This window comes from Pteropus medius, unplaced genomic scaffold (genome assembly GCF_902729225.1).
Source record: "Pteropus medius unplaced genomic scaffold, Ma_sr-lr_union100, whole genome shotgun sequence".
Classification (NCBI taxonomy): Eukaryota; Metazoa; Chordata; class Mammalia; order Chiroptera; family Pteropodidae; genus Pteropus; species Pteropus medius.
The window spans coordinates 31154653-31175495 of NW_024354875.1; the positions used below are offsets into that span (position 1 = coordinate 31154653).

The 20843-nt window shown below is 38.0% G+C and overlaps 1 protein-coding gene across 1 annotated transcript in view; it reads left to right on the top strand.

Moving 5' to 3' along the window:
* The window catches only part of MYO3B (myosin IIIB), a 361097-nt gene that overhangs the window by 195258 nt on the left and 144996 nt on the right, over positions 1-20843 (top strand). The window contains exons 24-25 of the mRNA XM_039855816.1: positions 12530-12609; positions 19469-19546. Coding sequence (XP_039711750.1) covers positions 12530-12609; positions 19469-19546 — 158 coding nt within the window. The remainder of the gene's footprint in view (positions 1-12529; positions 12610-19468; positions 19547-20843) is intronic.

Consider the following 20843-nt stretch of genomic DNA (forward strand, 5'->3'; position numbering starts at 1 on the left):
CCCACACATTTTAATACTTCTTTCATAGCTCCTAAATGTGACAGTGAATGTACTTTTTATTTTTAAGTGGCACTTCAATTTAGAGTTATTTTGTTTTATTTCTTTAATGACCCTGTCAAGTACAGTGAATATGGCAGTTTTGATTTTTCAAATGGTCAGAAATGCAGGAAAAACAAATTCTACTTCTCTCAGTCAGCATCCTTCTCATTCATAGAAAAGAAATATGTTTCCATTTAAGATAAAAGGTTTTTTGCTTTTATTCCATAGCTCTTATTGGAGAAAAAGTCTCAAGGCCATTTATAGTTTATTAATTCATTCCACTATAAAATTTCTTTATTATGGGGCTTTTGGGTCATTCCCCCACCCCCACTCCAACACTAAAAGATAACTCGAGGCACTTCAAATCAAATAAATTAGAAACAAAGCCATTATAATTATAATCTCTCTACTTAGAGATGGATCACAACTTAACACTTTTCCCCAGGAATTTGGGTCATGTTAATAGAAACTGTATTTTTCTCTTTAGAACACAAGACCAGTTTCTAACAGTCTGGTCCATATGTGAGAAGCATATAAAAGTCATTTTGCTCTGGTGCCAGCGTGTTGTATGCAAAGAGAAGCTGTAAACCACAGCTGTGTGGAGTAACAATTGTGAACTTTACTGGTGTGCACATGTGAGATGTCAGTAAACTAAAATATCACTTAACTGAACTTGAGAGTTGGAAAGGGGAGAGAGAAACACTAAGATTTTATTAAGGTTTACATTTAGCAGAATGGTTCCATTCTTTGCATTTTCACAAGGGTAGTTCCATTTACACAAAACCCAAATCAACTTTTTTCCAGATGATTAGAGTTGGCATAGCCACAGCAATAGTGATTGCTGAGTGATCAATGGGATCCCCATACAGTTGACTTGGTTTGGTGTGTAAATGATGAAAAAAATCCAGACATCATTAAAATCAGTTGGGTTCAATCAATCTGGCCAGGCAGCAGTCCCATCAATTACTCAGTGGTCTACCTTGAGTATCCTCAAAACCCCTGAAACAACCACAAAGTCTTTAATTAGGCCATGCTCGTTGATGGGCTTTCTCAGCATCACTGCTCAGTGCTCTGCATTGCAGATATCTGTCCTTGGACAAGAGACTTGAATACTCTGCCTCAATTTCCTTCTTGGTAAATTGGGGACATGGCGCATAGGATTGTCATATTAAATAATTCATTTTACACACTTAGCACAGTATCTACTACATTGTAAACATTCAATAAATGTTATGTAAGTGTTGTTACCTCTTTTCTGATCCATAGCAGAGGGACAAATATAGGATACAATAAGTGGATTTCTCCTTTATTTCCTTATCTCTGATGAATTTTTAAAAAGACAATTGATAATATTACTACTTTGGGTTTCTTTCCTTCCTTCCTTCCTTCCTTCCTTCCTTCCTTCTTTCCTTCCTTCCTTCCTTCCTTCCTTCCTTCCTTCCTTCCTTCTTCCTTCCTTCCTTCCTTCCTCCTTTCCTGTTGAGAGTTTGTGATTCCTGTGTTTTAAAAACAGTATTTTAAGAAGATAAACAAGAAAGAATAAAATAACCCCCAAAACCTTAAATGCTTGGGTTATTTGCTTTTTTTCTGCTCATCTAGCCGAAGATTTAAAAAGTTGGGTATTCTATAAAACTCTGATTAATTGAAACCCTAATTAATAACATTTTTGTAAATCTCAAAATATGTGCTGAAGAGATTGTCAGTACACTGAGTCAAGTGATTTAGCTTAAGCCAAAACTCCTTGGCCAACTAGGATCTCTAGGTGTTCCATGTGGCTCTAATCAAATCTCCTACACCAGCAACATCAGCATCTTCACTCACCATTGATACTGTTAACTATCAATTTAACAGGAATATTTTATTCCCCAAGCTCATTCATCTAGCCTTCTGGATGATGAAATCCAGATACTAATAAGGCAAGTAACTTGTTCCAGCCCTCTTAACAAGTAAGCAGCAGTGCTGAGGACAAACCCCAGGTGTTTTGACCCCAGAACTCACAATCTTTACCACTTCGCCTCTGCAATCCAGGCTTCAAATAGCTTGAGCAAAGAGTCTAAAATATGAAGGGAGCATGGTATGGCCAGAGACTAGCAAAAAGTTTAGGGTATGTGGAAGGAAATGAGGTGAGTTGTGGCCTGCCCTTGGAGGGCCTTAGATGTCATGTTAAATAAAAATTTAATGCTACATTATTCATTGACTCATTTATTCACATATATTTATTGAGCACTTACTACGTGCTAGATATATAATGCTAAGCACTAGATATATAGTGGTAAATGGAATAGACTTAGTGCCTGCCCCCTTGGGGCTTAGACTTCAATGAGGAGCTACAAGACACAATGTTAGATTCATGGGTAGTTTTCAGTGTTGCATCAAAGAACATCTTTGGCTTTGAAAGAGACATTCTCTAGAAACATTTAAACCGTAAATCTATTTCACTCGGTTTTATTACTCATCCATGGTGCTACACTAACATTGCACAAATGGTTCATTGCTTACTTCAGTGGAATAATGAGTTATAGTGTTCTTGAATGACTGAAAGAAGAATCCGTGATGCTGAAATTTGCCAAGAGATGGAAGAGATGATCTATCTAGAGAAGGCAAGGGTAGAAATTACCTTAAATGTTTTTCTGGTGCATTGGAGCATTTTCAGTAAACTTTTTAAAGCCTCTACTATGTGTATGGAATGTTGCAAGTCTTATAGTAGGTGCTGAAGAAATTTTTTTTTTTAATTAATGATGAGACTGGAAGTACTTAGTGCCTGGATTTAAAGAACTGTAACCTTTATAAGGAATCAATCATTTTTAAAGATAAATGCTGTTACAAGGTAAATATTTGCATTGACCTAAAAAGCCTCAGACACGAATGCCCTGAGTAGCTACAGCCTCTATAATTAACATAGAATTGTGATGCTTGTAGAGTTCCTTCATCAGAGAAATAATCTTGTCGGCCTTTATTCTCAGTAGATTCTATTCTTTAAAAAACAAAATCAGTAATTAATTGCATCCCAAGTCGGCAGGATAAGACTTTAATTTAGAAAAAGTTTTGAAATCAAACAATTATTCTGGATGCTGTATCACAGTTTCATAAAGCCAAGGTCTCAAAAAAAAGCAATGCTCATACTTAAGAAAACTTACATTAACTTCATCCTTCAACACCATGACACATACAACGTTCAATAGAGGAAGCTTTCTGGGCACTGCCATTTTATAAATTAGTAAAAACGAACAAACACACAAATATGTGTGCGTGTGTGTGTGTAATGAGAGAGTAATTTGGGTGCGTGGGTATACAGAAAACCTACGGCAATGTAGCTTAGATTTGAGTAATGCTGGCCAATTAGGCATGTTGTAAGTTTTGTTTCCTGTAGAGTGTTGCCTTCTTCAGTATGCCTCTCTTTATATTCTAGATTCTTAAGTTACTATAGCTTTTCTCAAAGATATACACCCGAGTGTTCAAATTAGGTCCTTTCAAAAAGGAGCTAGGTGATATGGAATAGTCATTTTTTGAAAGAAAGCAAAACAATTGGTATAAGTGTAAATTAGACTTGGATACCTATAGGTCAAAAGTTAACTTTGAATGCTTTCAGAGACTCCATAGGAAAAAAGATTTATATAAGCATCTCATGTTTCAAAATGGCTGGTATTTGCTAATTTGCAAACTGATAGAAGCATAATTTTTTACTAAGAGAATAAATATAAAGATGTTGAAGATAAACACCTTGAATTACTTAATCTTAAAAACATTTGCGAAGAGAGAACAAAAAACTATCTTATGTGCTAAGCAAGAGGAGTGATACAAAAATCAGAGATCTGAATAAGCTCACTTTATCCACAATAGCAAAGTGAAGAAAGAAGATTAACTGAAAAGAGACCACAGAAACAGAGCCATTGCTAATTGCTCACGGTGATCAGCTGTGACAAGAGCGTTAACAATTATAAGCCTAAAAATAAGTTACTTGCCACTTCCTACCAATGAAAATATTAATGTAGGGGAGGGAGAAATTTTCCTTTACCCATCTAGGTTCCTTCAGCTGGTCTAAAAATCAAATCTACATGAAGCAGATTAACAAAAGAAAATAACCAAATTTAGTTATATACATACAGGAATCCCTCATACAAGAGAAAGTCAGAGACTCAACATATATGAGAGATTCAGAGATAGAAAGGTAAAATATATGACATCTTGAGCTAAGGAATGAGGTGAGATTCTCTGAGACTTCAGAGGGGAGGAGAGTAAATCACAGGACAATAAGAAGAGCAGATGTTCAGTAAATAGAAATTTGTGCTGCCCTGTAAATAGGTCATAAAGTTACTTCTGGTGATAACTCCTATTATTGGTGGGTCCCCAAATTTCATTTCTTTGAGGGAGATGTAAAAGTTTCTCTTGAGCCCACAGAGTCTCAATTGCCTTTAGCTCAAAATAATCCACATGCCAGTGTAGCATATCTTAGGGAAGCCTATTCTGAATCTCTTCACAAACTATGGAGGCAATTTTTGGAGAGAGAAAACATGGAAAAGGAAGGCTTTATTAAGGCATCACAAGGTACTGGTGGGACCATGGACAAAAGCTTTGGGTTCTTCCAGTGGCCTTCAGAGTACTCATCCATCTGTGTGGCCAAAGATGAGTGATTTGATACAAGCCGCCAGGGAACTCAAGCTAGCTAGCTACTACAAATGCTAATGAGGCTGAAGTCTAAGTAAAATCTCATATAGGTCAGGTAGTTGCATGTAGAAAAGCGACATGCTATAGTTTGAGACTAGAATCCTAAATTAAATGCCTAGTTGAGAGAGAATAAACTGATTACTACAGAAAAAAAATCCCTCCTTACAAGCTCTGCTCAACACATCTTATCTATTGATGGTGAGTCAGTTATATGATTTCCCTCTGTTATGTTTCCTTGTGTTTTCGATTAAGACTGAGAAAGCCACACTCAGGGCTTCAAAAACAAGAGGATGTTAACCTCACATTGTGCAAGATGCCCAATAGAGTGCTTGGAATTTTAAACTGTTCTTTGGTTCTTCCTCTTTAGCATGGAAGCAACGAAAAGGACATTAGACTTGAAATTGAGAAACCTAGATTCTTATCCCAGGCCTGCCATTGACTTTAGATCACTTCTGCTCTCTGTGACTCGCTTGTATGTCAAATGAGAAGTTTGAGTAGATTGGTGATCCTCTGCTTGTGTGCCATAGCATTCTGCCATGACATCCATGGAGAAAACCCTCTGTGGTTATGCAACTTGATCAAGATCAATGTCCAGCAATGTGATGTAAGCGGGGTGGACCCTTTTGTAAGAGGGAACTACAAGAAATGGTACAGTGTTGACCTAGTGACAAATTCTGCTTTCCTTTACATATAAATGTCTCACCTGAGTAAAGTAATGCATTTATCTATGAACAGATTAGATCTGGATTAGTTGTTGGAGGAGAATTGATAACTGAGGGTTAAGAACACAGACAGAAAGGTTTGATGGGAATATGGAGGAGGTCTGTGCTGCCTGGAAGGGGCAAGGAAGTAAAATTGTTTGTCTGGGTAGGAAGGAGAGCCATACAGCATTAAAGCCTTGCTGTGCCTTCAGAAGTGGAAATAGAGATGGGAAAAGAGGTGTGAGGTAACTTGAATATATCCTTTGCAAAAATTACAATTTTGCTCAGGACTGGCCCTGATTGGACTAAAAACCACTCTATTGTATATGGATGTTTCTCTGAGACTGAAATAAGGGATTCTCACATGTCAGTGGCACGTGGGTGCTGGCAGATATGTGTGTGCATTTCATTTTTTTCCAAATGGGTCGTCTTCTTGGATAGAGATTAACAGTCTGGGCTCCAGTACTTATGTGAATACATGTCATGACATTGGCAACCATGTTATTTCCAAGCAAACGCCACCAGAAAATGTGGGGAAGGCAGACAATTTGGCTCTAAGGGCAGATTTCTGTCATCAAGATAGACCGAACTGGCAACTTCCACCAAGGTCACAGTAAGATGCAGAAAACGGAGCCTCAGCTCCACTATTGACCGAGCGAGGGAAGAAAAACCTCATCGCCCTCTTGAAACATCCTGATGATTCAGTACAGTTGTGTGCTGAGCTGACTTCCTGTTTATGAATTTTAAAGCTTAAGGAAGAAAGGAGTTATTATGTTTTCCTCAGCTCTGCAAATTTGAAGTCTCTGGGTCACAAATCTTAAAAGCTCTAGTTCGCATTCTAAATGAAAAAAAAAAATCAGTGAAAACATTGGTTTGGCTTCCTTCAAGCAGATAAATAGTCTAAAGGTGTTCATCATGCAGAAAAGTCCTTAAGATGCCAACAACTGCGAATTGGGGAAGGGATTCTTTTGGGCTTTGAACTTCCTGTACACATGAAAAAGGCAAGGTTATATGTTCAGAATAGAGAGTGAATTTTCTATCTGTGCATATCTTCTGGTCTTTTATTTACTCTTAATTTCTTCCTCCATAGCCCCTTCCATAATATATAACTATAGCCCCTTTCAAAATATATAAACTACAGCCCCTTCCATAATATATAAATTATCCATGTTTTTTTCTTGAGAGATTAAGTGGGCTGGGAACTCTCCCACTTTCCCCCTGACCATTTATTGATATCAACACTCAGAATCAAAGACAAATGCCAGGGGAGGAAGTAAAAGCTGCAGAATAAAATCTAACATCACACTTTCTCTCTAGGGCTCCTACAACTGTGTAATATTTTTGTTACTCTTTTAAGTTATCTCAATGTATCAAATCTAAAACATGCTTTTTGGTATAGATTTAGGATAGATAGTTATGTAAAGACAAACTTTTTAAGCATACAAAATACGATAGTATGTTTTATACAACTACTGAATTTAACTCCTTGCATTTTTATTAGGTACAGTGTTATTAACTGAAATTAGAACATTTCAATCATCGTATCACGCTAGCATAGGTTTGTCCCAAGTTGATTCCCTAAACATTAGTCACACAACCTATTGGTAAGATAAAGCAGAGTTAATTGCTTACCACAGTAAGCTTTGGCAGAGTCTTGGAAAAGCAAATGCAGGGTCAGAATTTATTAAGGGACTAAGTTTGATGTAAAGCAGGTCTTTCAAAGAGAGGCAGCTTGATTAAGATTGGGTAAGGATCACAACAACAGTCTACAGTTGGTGGGAACAGTGAAGTGAGGATTTTGAAATGAGAGGTTCATAGAATCATAGGGCTTAACCTGTCTGTGGATATTCTCCGCTGAAGAGTTGATGTGTCCTGGGTCTTTAGGGAAGTTCCTGTAATGAATAATCAAATGATTTGCCTGGATAGGAGACTCCTCGTAGAAGAAATTCATGCAACTAAAGACAGAAATGGCACAAAGTTGTTTTCATGTAGATGGTGAGGTGTGATTTGGGTTTTCAGTATCCAAGCTGACTGTAAGGAACATGGTTTCAGTTCTCAAGTCTACTCAGATAACCTAATCTGATAATAGATGAAATAAAGCATTTGATTTTTTTTATTTCCAGCTTCTTTTTATTAGCTTGTTAACCTATTTCTTGTTTTGGGAAAATTAAAAAAGGAAAATTTCCTAAACAAATGCCCACCAGCAGTCACCACTGGAACCCTGCAACAAATCCTGTAAACCCAGAGGGGGCAGCAGAGGGAAGCTGAATTCCATACATGATTATTTAAAACAGCAACCCATCATTTGGGGGTAATTATTAGAGGCGACTAAAGATGAAATCATGGGCGCTGGGTACTTTCCAAGAGATGAAAATCCTCTGAGGCAGGCAGGAAATTGCCATCTTTTGAACGTTCCAGCTCTGTCTTCAGACCACTTGTCTCTTTCCCTTTAAGCTGGAACCAGGGAAATTGTGTGGGATCATTGCAAGCTCCATTTCAGATTCTTTCTTAACCCAATCCCCACATAGGATGTAAATTCCATTAGATGCCTCTGACTTCCGTTTTCTCTCCCGGACACACGTCAGCAGTAACAGTTTTGGGAAGTGCAGGAGGGTTCTCTGGGGCATGAGGCATCTTTAGCCAAAGAGGCTGTCTAGGGGTAAAGCACTGAAGATGCTTAACATTTGAAAGAAGTGTGAACACTGTATTTACATTTAAATTAAAATGGAAACTTCTTATAGGTTATGTTTCTAAAAGGTGTGTGTGGCACATCTGCTGAGGTCTATTGTTTATTCATGCTGTAAATCCTTTGAAATGTGTGAAAATGCTTTCCACTCATTATAAAGCTCCTGCCACCCCTGGATTACGACTTTGATGTCACCAATCCTGCTTCAAAGGGTTCTTTCTGGGCTATTAATCACAGTTTAGCCTCTGAAGATATCGCCAGAGAAAACATTGGACATCTTTTTGCTAGACTTGCTAAAAACTTTGAAACCTTGAGTGTCTTATGTGTGTACAAATTGCAGCATTTCCTTTCAATGACAACTTTTTATTTTGCTACAAAATCAAATGACATTGTAGGTAAAAATATAAACAGATCTCTTTACGCACTTGGTTTGGGAGGCTGGGGATGAGAGAGGAGATGAAGGGTAGTTGGGCGGTAGCGAAGAGAGAAGAGAGTCTGAGCAGGTCACTTACACCCTTCAGAAGTAAAAGGCTGTAGGAATCAGAGTGGCCAAGAGATCGAGTTTCAAAGGGAAGCTGCTTTATCATTTTTTCTCATCTTTCATTTCTTTTTTTAACTAACTACAGCTCACAGTAGCAAGTTACTGGGATTCCCTTGCCTTCTGCTCTCTGCTTTAAGACCTATGTGAACTGTTCACAGTAAATCATCATCATCATCATCATCATCATCATCATCATCATCATCATCAATGTTAGTAACGTGAAGTGAGCACTTACCTTATACCAGCCACATGTTGACAGTGCATTTTGTGAATTATTTCCTTGAATGCCTATAACAGCTCTGAGAATTAGGTAGTATTGTCTTCATGTTATAGACAAGGCAACCGCAGCTCTGAGAGGTTAATTAATTTGTTTAAGGTCAAGGCTCTAGCAAATGTAAAACCCATTCAGAAGCTTAATAACATGTACACCTCCTGTATACATGAGAAAGACCCAGGAAAACTGAATAGCTTTCTGAAATGGCCCAAGCCACCACCTTTAATATCATCTCTGACTAAAGACAAAATGTGACTGGAGGTTGGGGGGGCATGGGAGGGGAAGGAGGCTAGTTGTGGGAGGCGATCAGGGAGAGAACAATAAACAAGGGTAAGATTATTATGCAGATTGAAGTCCTTGCCTTCTACATTGATAAGAATTTCTAGAGATTTAGAGTCATTTTTTTTTTCTTCCAGTAGGAGAGAGGGAGACAGCCTCACAAAATGAGATTTCCCTTGTAAATACAAATGTTTCTTGGGAAAGGGTGACTTCTAGTCAGTTTTTAGAGCTTCACCATGTCTGTTGTTTCTTAAAAATAACTAACTTAAAGTAATCAATATGCCAAAGAAGCATATATTGGGGTATTTTACTTCCCTTCATTTGTAATGACCATCCTACAGGTATTAGGTAATATCTCATTGCGATTTTAATTTGCATTTCCCTGATTGTTAGTGATGTCGACACATCTTTTCATGTGTCTGTTGGACATTTGTATGTCATCTTTGGTGAAATGTTTATTCAAGTCCTTTGCTCGTGCTTTCACCAGGTTATTTTATTTTATTTTTATTTTATATTTTGCTATTGAATCACAGGAATTCCTTATACATTTGACCCTTGAACAATGCAAGGGTTAGGGGCACTGAGCACCATGCTGTCAAAAATACACATATAACTTAAGTCAGCCCTCTGCATACTTAGATTCCCAGCTGCTGACTGAAAATACAGTTGGTCCTTGAACACTGGGTTTGAACTGCACGGGTCCACTTATACATTTGTGGATGATAAAGGAGCTCTGTAATAAATCTAACCTAAAGTAACCTCACAGGTGATCTGATCATAAATTCTTTACTGGGCAGGTCATGGTGGGTAGTCACACCTAAAACCTATAACTTCCCTAGTAAATGTCATCTTTCTCTTAAGCAAGCTCTGTCCATTGTTTTTGTGTGCAAAACAATGGTTAATACACCTTCGAAATGCCTCTTTTTCAGACCCCTCAGAAGTGTAACCACTCTCAAGAGAGCACATAATCTTGTTAAACTACCCTGTAATACAGTCAAAGAGATTACCATGCCTTGCTTTCTCCTGTATTCATATAATCTTCTCTACATTCCCTCCTTAATCCCAAATGTGTATAAAAAACTACAAACTGTCATACTGGGGGCATTTGAGATCTTGCTTCCTGGCATATCATCAGTGTAGCTCAAAGAAACTTATAAAACGTCTGTACAGGTTTGGATTTCCCACACAGTTTAAACACTTGTTGTTCCAGGGGCAACTGCATATTTTGGAAATTAACCCCTTGTGAGATATATGGTTTGCAAATTTTTCTCCCATTCTGTAGGTTACCTTTTCTCTCTGCTGATGGTACCCTTTGCTGTGAAGAAGTTTTACGTTTCATGTAGTCCAACTTTTCTGTTTGTTTTTGCTGCCTGAGCTTTTGGTGTCCTATTCAAGAAATCATTGCCAAGACCAATGTTATGAAGCTTTCTCCCTCTGTTTTCTTCTGGGATTTTTATAGTTTCAGGTCTTAGATGTTAAGTGCAATATGAGTTGATTTTCATGTGTGGTGTGAAATAGGGGTTCAGTTTCATTCTTTTGCAAGTAGATGTCCAGTTTTCCCAATACCATTTACTGAAAAGACACTCCTTTCCCCATTGTGTAGTCTTGGCACCATGTCAAAGATTATTTGATTATATATGCATGGGTTTGTTTCTGAGCTCTCTATTCTGTTCCTTTTGTCTATATGTCAGTATTTATGTGAGTACCATATTGTTTTGATTACTGTAGCTTTATAATATATGCTGAAATTTTCTCTAGATTGTTTTGGAGCTTTGGGGTGATTTATGGTTCTATATCAATTTTAAGGTTGTTTTTCTATTTCTGCAAAAATACCATTGGGATTTTGATGTATACTGTATTGAATCTGTAGATTGCTTTGGGCAGCATGGACAGCTTAATACTTTTAAGACTTCCAATTTATGAACACAGTGAAAGGTAGCAGACTATGTAACCCCAAAATATGTTACATTGGCATAAGGATTATTTAGAGCTGAAGGCAGTTGAGAAACAGATATAGGAAAAGCTCCCTGCCTTCACCACCTATTTGTCTAAAACCAGGATATAAATTTGTAAAGTAGGACATAAACTTTTAAAGACTCTCTGCCCTCCTCTCTACCAGAAAGGATAGAAGTTAATCACCAGAGATAACTCTAGATCTTTATCAGCCCAGGGACAGCAACAGAAGAATAAACTTTACTAACTAGCCCTTATCTTCTATTAACTTTCCCACATATTTACATCCCCACAATTTACTGCCCCAGAAACTCAAAGATATTTTCCTTTGTCTTGTCACTTCTCTACAAATTTATTGTTCTTTTGTTACGATGTTAAGATGTTAAGCCCTAGTTCTAACCACCCCTTTGAGTTGCTCACCACTGAGTACTCCTGTTATATGTATGATGCATGCATTAATAAACTTCTGCTTGTTTTTCTTCTGTTAATCTGCCTTCTGTCAGTCTAATTTGCAGAGCCCCAGTCAATGAACCTAAAAGGAGTAAAGGAAAAAGATTCTCCTCCCCCCTCCACACGCACACAAGTTTGTTTTTCTATTTATTTGTGTCCTAAAATTTCTTTTAGGAATGTTTTGTAGTTTTTAGTGTATAAGTCTTTCGCCAAGTTGGTTAAGTTTATTCTAAGTTGTTTATTCTTTTTGATGCTATCATAAATGAAATTGTTTTCTTAACTTCCTTTTCAGATTTTCATTGTTAGTACATAGAAATGCAACTGATATTTTTTTGTATCCTATGGCCATGTTTTGAATTTATTGGTTTTAATAGTTTTTCTTGTGGAATCTTTAAGGTTATCTACATATAAGATCATATCACCTGTAAACTGGAATAATTTTACTTTTTTCTTTATGACTTAGATGGCTTTTATTTCTTTCTTGCCTAACTGCTCTACCTAGGACTGCCAGTACTATGTTGAATGGAAGTGGTAAGAGTGATATCTTGCCTTGTTCCTGATTTTAGGGGAAAGCCTTCCAATTTTTCATTGTTGAGTATGTTAACTGTGGGCTTTTCATATATGGCCTTTTAATATTGTGGTAATTTTCTTCTATTCCTAGCTTGTTGAAAGAAATAGAGACTTTTCATTGTTTCTTTTTTGCTTACAAAAATAATATAAATTCAATTGATAGTATGTTATTTTTAATTATAAATAATTGTCATAATTTATTTGTACTTTATATCATTGAAGTTTCAAAATTCAAATTTTTCTAAATTTTTAAAATTTAGAGCGGATCTTTTGGGAAATTCAGAAAACTATAAAGACATAAAGGGAAATTTACTCATAATCCAATTTCTTTAACTGTCCTTCACTTTAACTTCTTTGTCCTATTTTCCCAGGTAACTTGGCCCAGACAAGAGCCAGGATAACAGCAGCCTCAAGATCTTTGCCTCCACATTTCAGTGCTGGGAGAGCCAAGGTGAGTAGTAAGTTTGTACCCCAAATAATATAGACCTCAATGTGCTCCTGCCTGGGATAATTCCAGGTGGGAAACATTAGTTTTCTTTATCTGGCCTACTACCTGGGCAATGTGGAAAAGAAACTGAAGGTGTTCATGAATCAGGGGTTAGGAAATTTCAAACATCATGGAATCCTTTCTGATTCTGTGTCAGAGGAAAAAAATCTTTTCCTGTATACCCTCTTAAATTCAGTAGTTGGGGGACTGTGAATTAAACCCAAATTGACTATGAATTAAACCCAAATTTACCTCTTTAGCAAGAGGTAAAAAAACAAACAAACGGATTTTAATCACGTACCTATAGGAGTTCACCAAAAAAAATGACTCAAAGGGGCCACTAGATTTGGGGGCTTATATACCATCTTACCAGGAGATGAAGAAGAGAAGGACATTTAAGGGAGAACAAATGACCTTTGGGAAAAATAAATGGTCTCTTAGGTGAATATGTGGGAAGTACAGTAGTTTTAAGATAATGTCTATTTAGACAATTTCCTATCCCAGTGCTGACTTGTCATCTTGGTGAAAGGAGTCAATCTTCTCCAGTTGCAAAACTCCCAGAGAGGAGATTTATCTGCTTTTAGGCAGATAAGGGAAGTTGAAAAAAAGCTTTTTGCAACTGTTGATTCATACATGTCTTTAGCTTAAAATAATCTTTATACTACTGTGGTATATTCTAGACCTTTTCACCTGATTCTTAGAAAGACCACTTTAGATACAGAACGATAACACTTGAAAATAAAGTCCATCTAGGAAAAGATAAAGCATTTTTCCATGAAGCTTTATCAGCCTACAGAGGAGGATAACGGGGACCAAATAGAGTCAGCAGCGAGGAAAGAAACCAAACCCTTTCCTATCACTTTGTTTTGCCCTCCAAAAAATGAGCAGTGTACTTGTCCATGCACAAGGGATGTTAGAAAGGTTAATAAATATCTCATTGTAAAATATTTTTAACTGTTCCATCCTCCTAGCTTATGTTTTACAAAAATCTCAAGGACTAGCTGCTTAATGTCTATTATATGTATTAACATCAAGAAACAATTATGTTGAAAGTGACGGAGTGATAAACAGGTCATACCTCTCAATTTTCTTACCTTTTACTCATATTAATTATTAAATTTAATAAAGAATAGGCAATACGGCCACACATACTTTTGAATATTATCCCAAAATTGATACAGACATACATATCCGTTCTTACTTCCTTTGAGAATAAGACTTACCTGCACTTAATAGGATCTCATGTCGTTTTTGTTAATAATAATTTTAACACCCACATTGCTATTACAATCCGTTGTAATACTCTACTTTTCAACCTCGTGAGTTTGTGGCAAGATACTAGGACTATTTAACATGGGTTATATGGACTTCTAGAAGAGGTTTTCAGTGGTTCTGAGAACTTCTTGATATTACATATAAAATTTTGTCGGTGTTAAATACAGTCGCTTCTCATTATTCATGAAAGTTATGTTTTATAAAGTTGCTGTGAACACTGAATCAGCAAATACTGAAGCATGGCTCCTAGGGAAAATATGCCATTAGGTTCTTGCAAGCCTCTGGTCACGTTTTGGTTGGCTAATTAAAATATATTTTTATGTGTGTTCCTATTTAAAGATACCTTATTTGATATATATTTCTTAAAAATAGTTATATGCAGTATTTCTTCAGATAAAACAATATTTCAATTATAGTATTTGTGTCATTGAACTCAAGGCCAACTGCACTATAACTCTCACTTGAACAAAGCTTATCTAACACACATATGTTCTCCAAGAGGCACATCACAGCCTTCTTGCACTTAGGAGCACCGGACAGCACTTCAGCACTATGATTAGGGGCTATCTTAAATGGAGAAGTCACCAGCCAAAAGCACAGAAATGCAAAAAATGAGGCACTTAAACAGACCTTGAAAAAGACACTTATTTACAGCATCAGAGCTGAAACGAGAAGGCAGAGTGTCACCTCGTTCAACCTCACCTGGAAACGTGCATATCAGGTGTCTCAGAGTTTTCACCACTCTGCATATCTGTGAGTGACCATGAAAACATTGAGTATTGATTTGGAAGTTGCAAATTAATTTTAGCAAGTAGGCAAATTCACAAATATGGAATCTTCAAATAATGAAGATCCACTGTAAATTTGTTTTTTGTTTTTTGTTTTTTTGAATCATTGACTTCTATCAGATTCTAAAAGGGATTATGACGCAAAAAAATGAAAGACTCCTGTGTAAAATTCTGTCAGCCCATATTCCCCTCCTTTCTTCAATTTTATTTTTTTACTATTAAACTCTGACAGGACTCATTTCCCTTCCTGTCACCTTTGAAATACCTGCACAGTGTTACCTCCCTCACTGCACTGCCTACTATTCATTGTTCAGGCTCTGCCTATATGAGAAGTCTGCCCTCTAGTGTGTGGCACTCAAGCACATATTCTGCCTAACAAATAACTGTAATCATTATTGACGTGTGTGTGTGTGTGTGATATTGTGTGTGTGTGATGAAAATTCCTAGAGATTTGTCTTTATTTGGAAAGGAAATGAGTGGAAATTTCTAATTAAGGCATCAGAAAATATGAAGTGAACTAACAGCAAAAAAAAAAAAATTCCATCAGTTTCTTTCTGCCTTATCCAAGATAAAATTACAGAAGTGGACTTGTAGGAAGCTGGCCTCCAATACGTTCAGCACCCCCACACTGGGCCAGGTATCAGTGCCAGTCTTGCTTCCCTGTTTAGCACTATGGAGGCTTTTGATAGGTGTGATAATGTAGGGATCTCCCTTTAAGAAACAGATGAGTCACTTGATGGCAGTAAAAATGCTTGACAAAAGGCCTTGTCAAGAAGATAAATATAAGCACTTCTGAGGTTTCGGGATGCAAATAGTGGATACTAACCAAGACCGGGGGAAAATATCATTCAGTTTTTCATTATTTGCTGAAATCTACATGGTTTATGAGACTTTTTGGAGTCTGTCTTTATCCTAGAGTAAGTTTGTTGACATATGAGGCAAATCTTTTTGATAATACCATGTCTTCAGATAACTTTTATACATTATATCAAACAACATAGAAAGGCAATGTATAATGTTTAAGAAGTAAGTTTTGGCAAACAAACAAAACCTCATGGACACAGACGACAGTTCAGTGGTTACCAGAGGGAAAGCAGGGAGAGAGGAGGTAGAAAAAGGTAAAGGGGGCCAAATGTATGATGGCGAAAGGAGATTTGACTTTGGGTGGTAAACATATAATACAATATACAGATGATGTATTATTGAATTGTATACTTGAAACCTATATAATTTTATTAACCAATGTCACCCCAATAAATTTAATAAAAAAAGAAATAGATTTTGGAATGAGACAGAATGGGGTTCAGATCGAGCCATGGCCAATTACTAGCTGCAAGACTGGGAAATTTACCTAAAATCTTTGAGCCTTGTCTTCTTCATACATGGAATAGGAGTAATAATAGTACTTACCTCCTATGGTCATTTCAAGAATTCAATGACGTTATGCAAGCAAAGTGTGTGGTATAGTCATTTCACATTGGAAACAATAAATGTTTTATTACTCATATTTCGATAACCATCTAACATCCATTGTGAAGTCTATATGTATTTGGAAACATGCTCATTCCCTATGGGTTTGGGGGTCTATACCACAATTTGTAAACCTTACTCGTGGCTGCTCTGAAGGCTTAACCAGTACCTCCCTCAAGGAACAGAACAGGACGTCAGTCATGTGGGCAAAAAGCAAGCTTGCTCAGCTCCATTTGGCTTATATTTTTGTATAAATTGATATTGTAGGAGAAAGGTATACTGGTCAAACAGACAATGGACTTATTCAGAATATTTGTTCTACTGATTATTTTGAAATTGGTTTCATTGGAAGTATTTTTTTCTGTGAATAAATAAAAAGATCTTGCTGTGTTGCATGGGGGCTTGTACTCACCTTCTGCCATGGAACAGAACTAAATTGATCACTAAACAAACTAAATCCAGCATGCTAGTGATGGAAGGAGAACTGACTGATTTCTTGTGTGTGGTTTTTACTAACCAAGGCCATACAACTAGTAAGTAGAGGAGGCAGAATTTGAACTGATTCCAAAACTGTGGGTTCTGTAGCACATACCTGCCACCCGCCCCACCCCACCCCCCTGCCCCCGCCAGAGCCCAGGAAAGCATTTCCAGTCTCTTTTCCTCCTATGAGGTAAAAACTTATATTTTGGAGAGGATCGTTTTGAAATCCTCATCTTTGGGAAGAACTATTTGCTAAATGATGCCCTAATAGAATCTCCTTTCTGGATTGTTTCCAAGAGGCTTTTTTTTTTTTTTTTTTAATTAAATGAGGCTACCATTAACTAAATTAGCTCAGGAAGACAAGCTCTTAGGTTAAACAACAATCTTCTCGTCTCTTTTGCTTTTGATATTTTAGAGTTCATTGGAATTCTCTGAAGTTCATGATAGGGCCAGTGCAGACAGAGTCCTCTTAGTTCGAAGGGCCAAGGGAGGCAACTTCTGGTATAACCCTTGTCCAAAATTCCCTTTTAGATTCACTCTGTGTCCAGGAGAACCTCGTGACTATGCAAGTATAAGATACCCTTGACTGACTCAAGACCTTTCTAAATTCTTAATTTAGAAAATACCCTAATAGCACATTATTTATTCTTTAAAGTACGGTACTAGATATGTAGGTGATGAACTGCAAACAACCATTAACATTTCCAGATTGTCTATAACCCAGAATAGGTTTTTACTTACTTCCTGAGAGTTGCTCTATGAATACAAGGATAGAACATGAAGTCATGCTGGGTGATTAGACAGGGGAGCCCACCAACCTTATAACTTTGGAGTGCAAATTGGTGCTTCATTTTATACTTTTCCAATTTGCTGCAAGGGATGGGTACTAATCTTGAAAACGTTACATATCATATCTTGTAAATTATGTCTTAGCAGAATTAATGTACATCGAGGAGTTCTGATCACTAAAGTATTCTGAAATGCCAGGGTCCACTGTCTATTTTAAGGAAGGGTAACAGGTAAATTCTACTAATAAAAGGAATTTGGATGAGTTTTTCAGCTGCCCTTTCACAGTGCATTAGAGCCTAAGGGGCTGGCACTGGCTGGTAAATTTGAATAAAAGGAGAGGGAAATGAAGGTGGAAAAGCACGAATTCAAAGCAAGATGTGGTTTTTAAAAGATAAAAGGAAGCAGAAATTCCTAAAAATTTAGTGTGTGTGTGTGTGTGTGTGTACAAGCCTTGGCGATGAGAGAGAGAGAGAGAGAGAGAGAGAGAGAGAGAGAGAGAGAAAGGTCAAGTTGAGAGGGAAATATAAAGAGAAAAAAGCTTAAGAAAACTCAGAATTTATGTCTGACTGAAGGCAGACCCTAGCCAAGATCTTATTTCCTTTGGTCCTGCTTGACTTGCCCCAAACCTCACCAACTCTGACCTCCATTCAAATGGGAATGAGATGGGGGAAGAAACCTTTAGGTAACTGACTCTGCAGAGTACAGTACATCTCTGCAGGTGGGGTGGGCGTGTTGTGTTTGTTTTTCCCTCTTCTATATCAGAACAACCTTCCTTCTCAACACAGAGCTTTTGGTTTTCTCCTTCCTCATTCAAAAAATTTAAAAAGTCAAACCTGCAGGCGGTCGTACCATTGCTTCAGCTGCACGCAAATGAATGATGGCTTTGGGAACACATCCAATCTGCAGTCTAGAAAAGAAAGCTGCACTGCTCCCTGACATTTCTTCACTAAGAGATATCCTCATATTTCTGCTCACTCACTATTTAGGTAGCTTTTCTAGTTTTTGAAAACTTAACTCCACCTTTATTCCCCTTCTTAAATAAACCTGTTTTCTTTATCCAAGCCCATTGAAGCATTTCTTTCCATTTTGCACACAGTCTCCTAAATACCCCTGGTGGCAAGCTTCATTATTCTCCCAGCTCCTTGTGTTCCTGTCCCTTCAGCACCCACTTTTCACGTCTGTTGAACAATGCTGCAGACATCGTCACCCCATCGGGAAGTGGTTGCCTCGACAGCAGTCCACCGAGCAGAACACACGTGCTGACAGCAGCATCTTCCAGTTCAAACGTTCCTGTTTCATACCCTTGCCACCTGTTCAGAGCAGATGGGAAGCTGCCATGGCAGAGGCCGGCCAGTGCTGAAATGCCACTCCTGCACTCTGCAAACCAAATAGCTTCATGTGTGTGGAGCAGGGCTTTTACCGTTGAGGTCCAATAACAAAACACAGGCTGTTTGCATTTGGTTCCTATGATTGTTTTTATTCATAAGTCCTTGTAGTCAGCCCAGGTAGTTGGGACAAATGATTGGGAACAGGTATGTATATCTCAAGCTTGCGTTTACAGTGAGCACGTGGGAACTGTGGGAGGCAGGAGGGGTGTGGCAGCAAGGCCACTGGACCTCATCTAATTCTTTGTGGTTTAACTTGGGCTTTGGACCCATGTCTATATAATCACCCAACTCCATGGGCCTTTGCCCAGTTTTCTTTTAAGAAATAGTTTGATCTCATGTGGCACTATTGCAGAACTTAACAGGGGCCCATATGAAATATAGAAATAATACTGATGGGGTTTATACTTAGACCATATGGTACTTTGCAGAGTGTGGTCATTGTCAAGTGAGTAGAACAGTACAAATTCTATTCTGATTTTATATATCTTTAAAATTTTTCTCCATAGCGTTCACTGTGGTGTTGTAAACATCAAAGTCCCTCAGATATTTGACTAAACAGTATTTCATATTTTGAAAAAGCTAGAAAATGAATTGTCGATATTCTCAAGCCACTTCCCTCTGCCTATGTTCCAGGTGGACACTCTGGAAGTAATACGGCATCCAGAAGAAACCACCAACATGAAGAGACAGACCATGGCTTCTTACTTCCGGGTATGGAATCTTCTTGATCTCTATTCTGCCTGCTTACAGAAGGGACTTGCCACCCCCCTTCCCACAAGAGGCCCGGATCTAACAGAGTCACTGAAACAAGAGCAAAGCACAAGAGTCAGTTAAGAAAAGTCGGGGTGTGGGGAGAGAAAATTATAGCAGGAAACCTACCTCTGAGTACAACGCTCTCTGATCTCAATCAAATGAAACCCCAAGTGTCCACAGAAAGCCCTCTCTGCCACTGGCATACAGCTGTGTCCATTGAATGTGCTGATTTTGTTAGCATTTGAGCTGCTTCTTGGCCTTAATCTACTGGAGTCAGCCACTTTTTCAGCATATTTACTGGAAAAATAAAGTAGTTAATAAAATTTCAGAAGGTGGCTTATCAAGTTCAGATCCTGAATCTGTCTTAGCTTTGACTTTATTTTCCTAGTTTGAATTGACCCACCGCAAGCAAGACCCATTTGCCTGAGCCCAATTACTTCCCATCTCTGCTGCCAAATTCCTGATATATCATCTAGTAAAATGATTCCTTTGAGTAAAAATGTTGTCTCTAGAAGGGCTCTGTTAAATGCATATTATATAGGAAAGATAAGACACAGATATCATGTACACTGGGAGTTAAGTTTCAGCCAGTTTCACGGTAGAGATGCTGTCAGTCCAAAGACAGAACTACTGATCCCAGGGACAGGAGAATAAGGTTGTAAAGTGGGGTCACCCCAGGAAGGGGCTTGGCAAGAATAGGAAGTCAGGTGGGAAGCAGGGTCATGAGCTGGAGTTGCTAGGCAGGCTGATCCAGGAGCTGGCACCATGGATAGCAGGCTCTACAGAAAGCTATAGTAGGTTCAAAAGGATCTAAAGCCAAAAACTCTGACCTAGCCAACTGTGCTTCAGAGGCAGCCTAGAATTGGGCTCAGGGTATGAATTACCGGGGCTCAGAGGCCTTTGAGTTCAGCAGTTTATCCATGCACTGTTCCATGCTACGGTTTCTCTGGCAGAAAGGCATTCAGCCTCTGTTTCATCACCCACAGTTGTACATTTCTAATTGCCACTTATTTCTTATCTTGAGATGCACCCTGGTGCTGTCCCCTTTAGAAGAAATATCCTCTTTGTGTCTGAGGGCATGTACGCGCACGCGTGCGCTTGTGTGTGTCCGTCACAGGATTTGGAAGTGCGGAGCAACTCGGTGAAATCATCTTCAAGATCCTAGAATCTCTCTATCATCAGAGAAGCCTCTGACTTATAGTTTTTCAGAAATATACCCATGCTAAATACTGGTCCCAAATGCTAAATCCAAGAA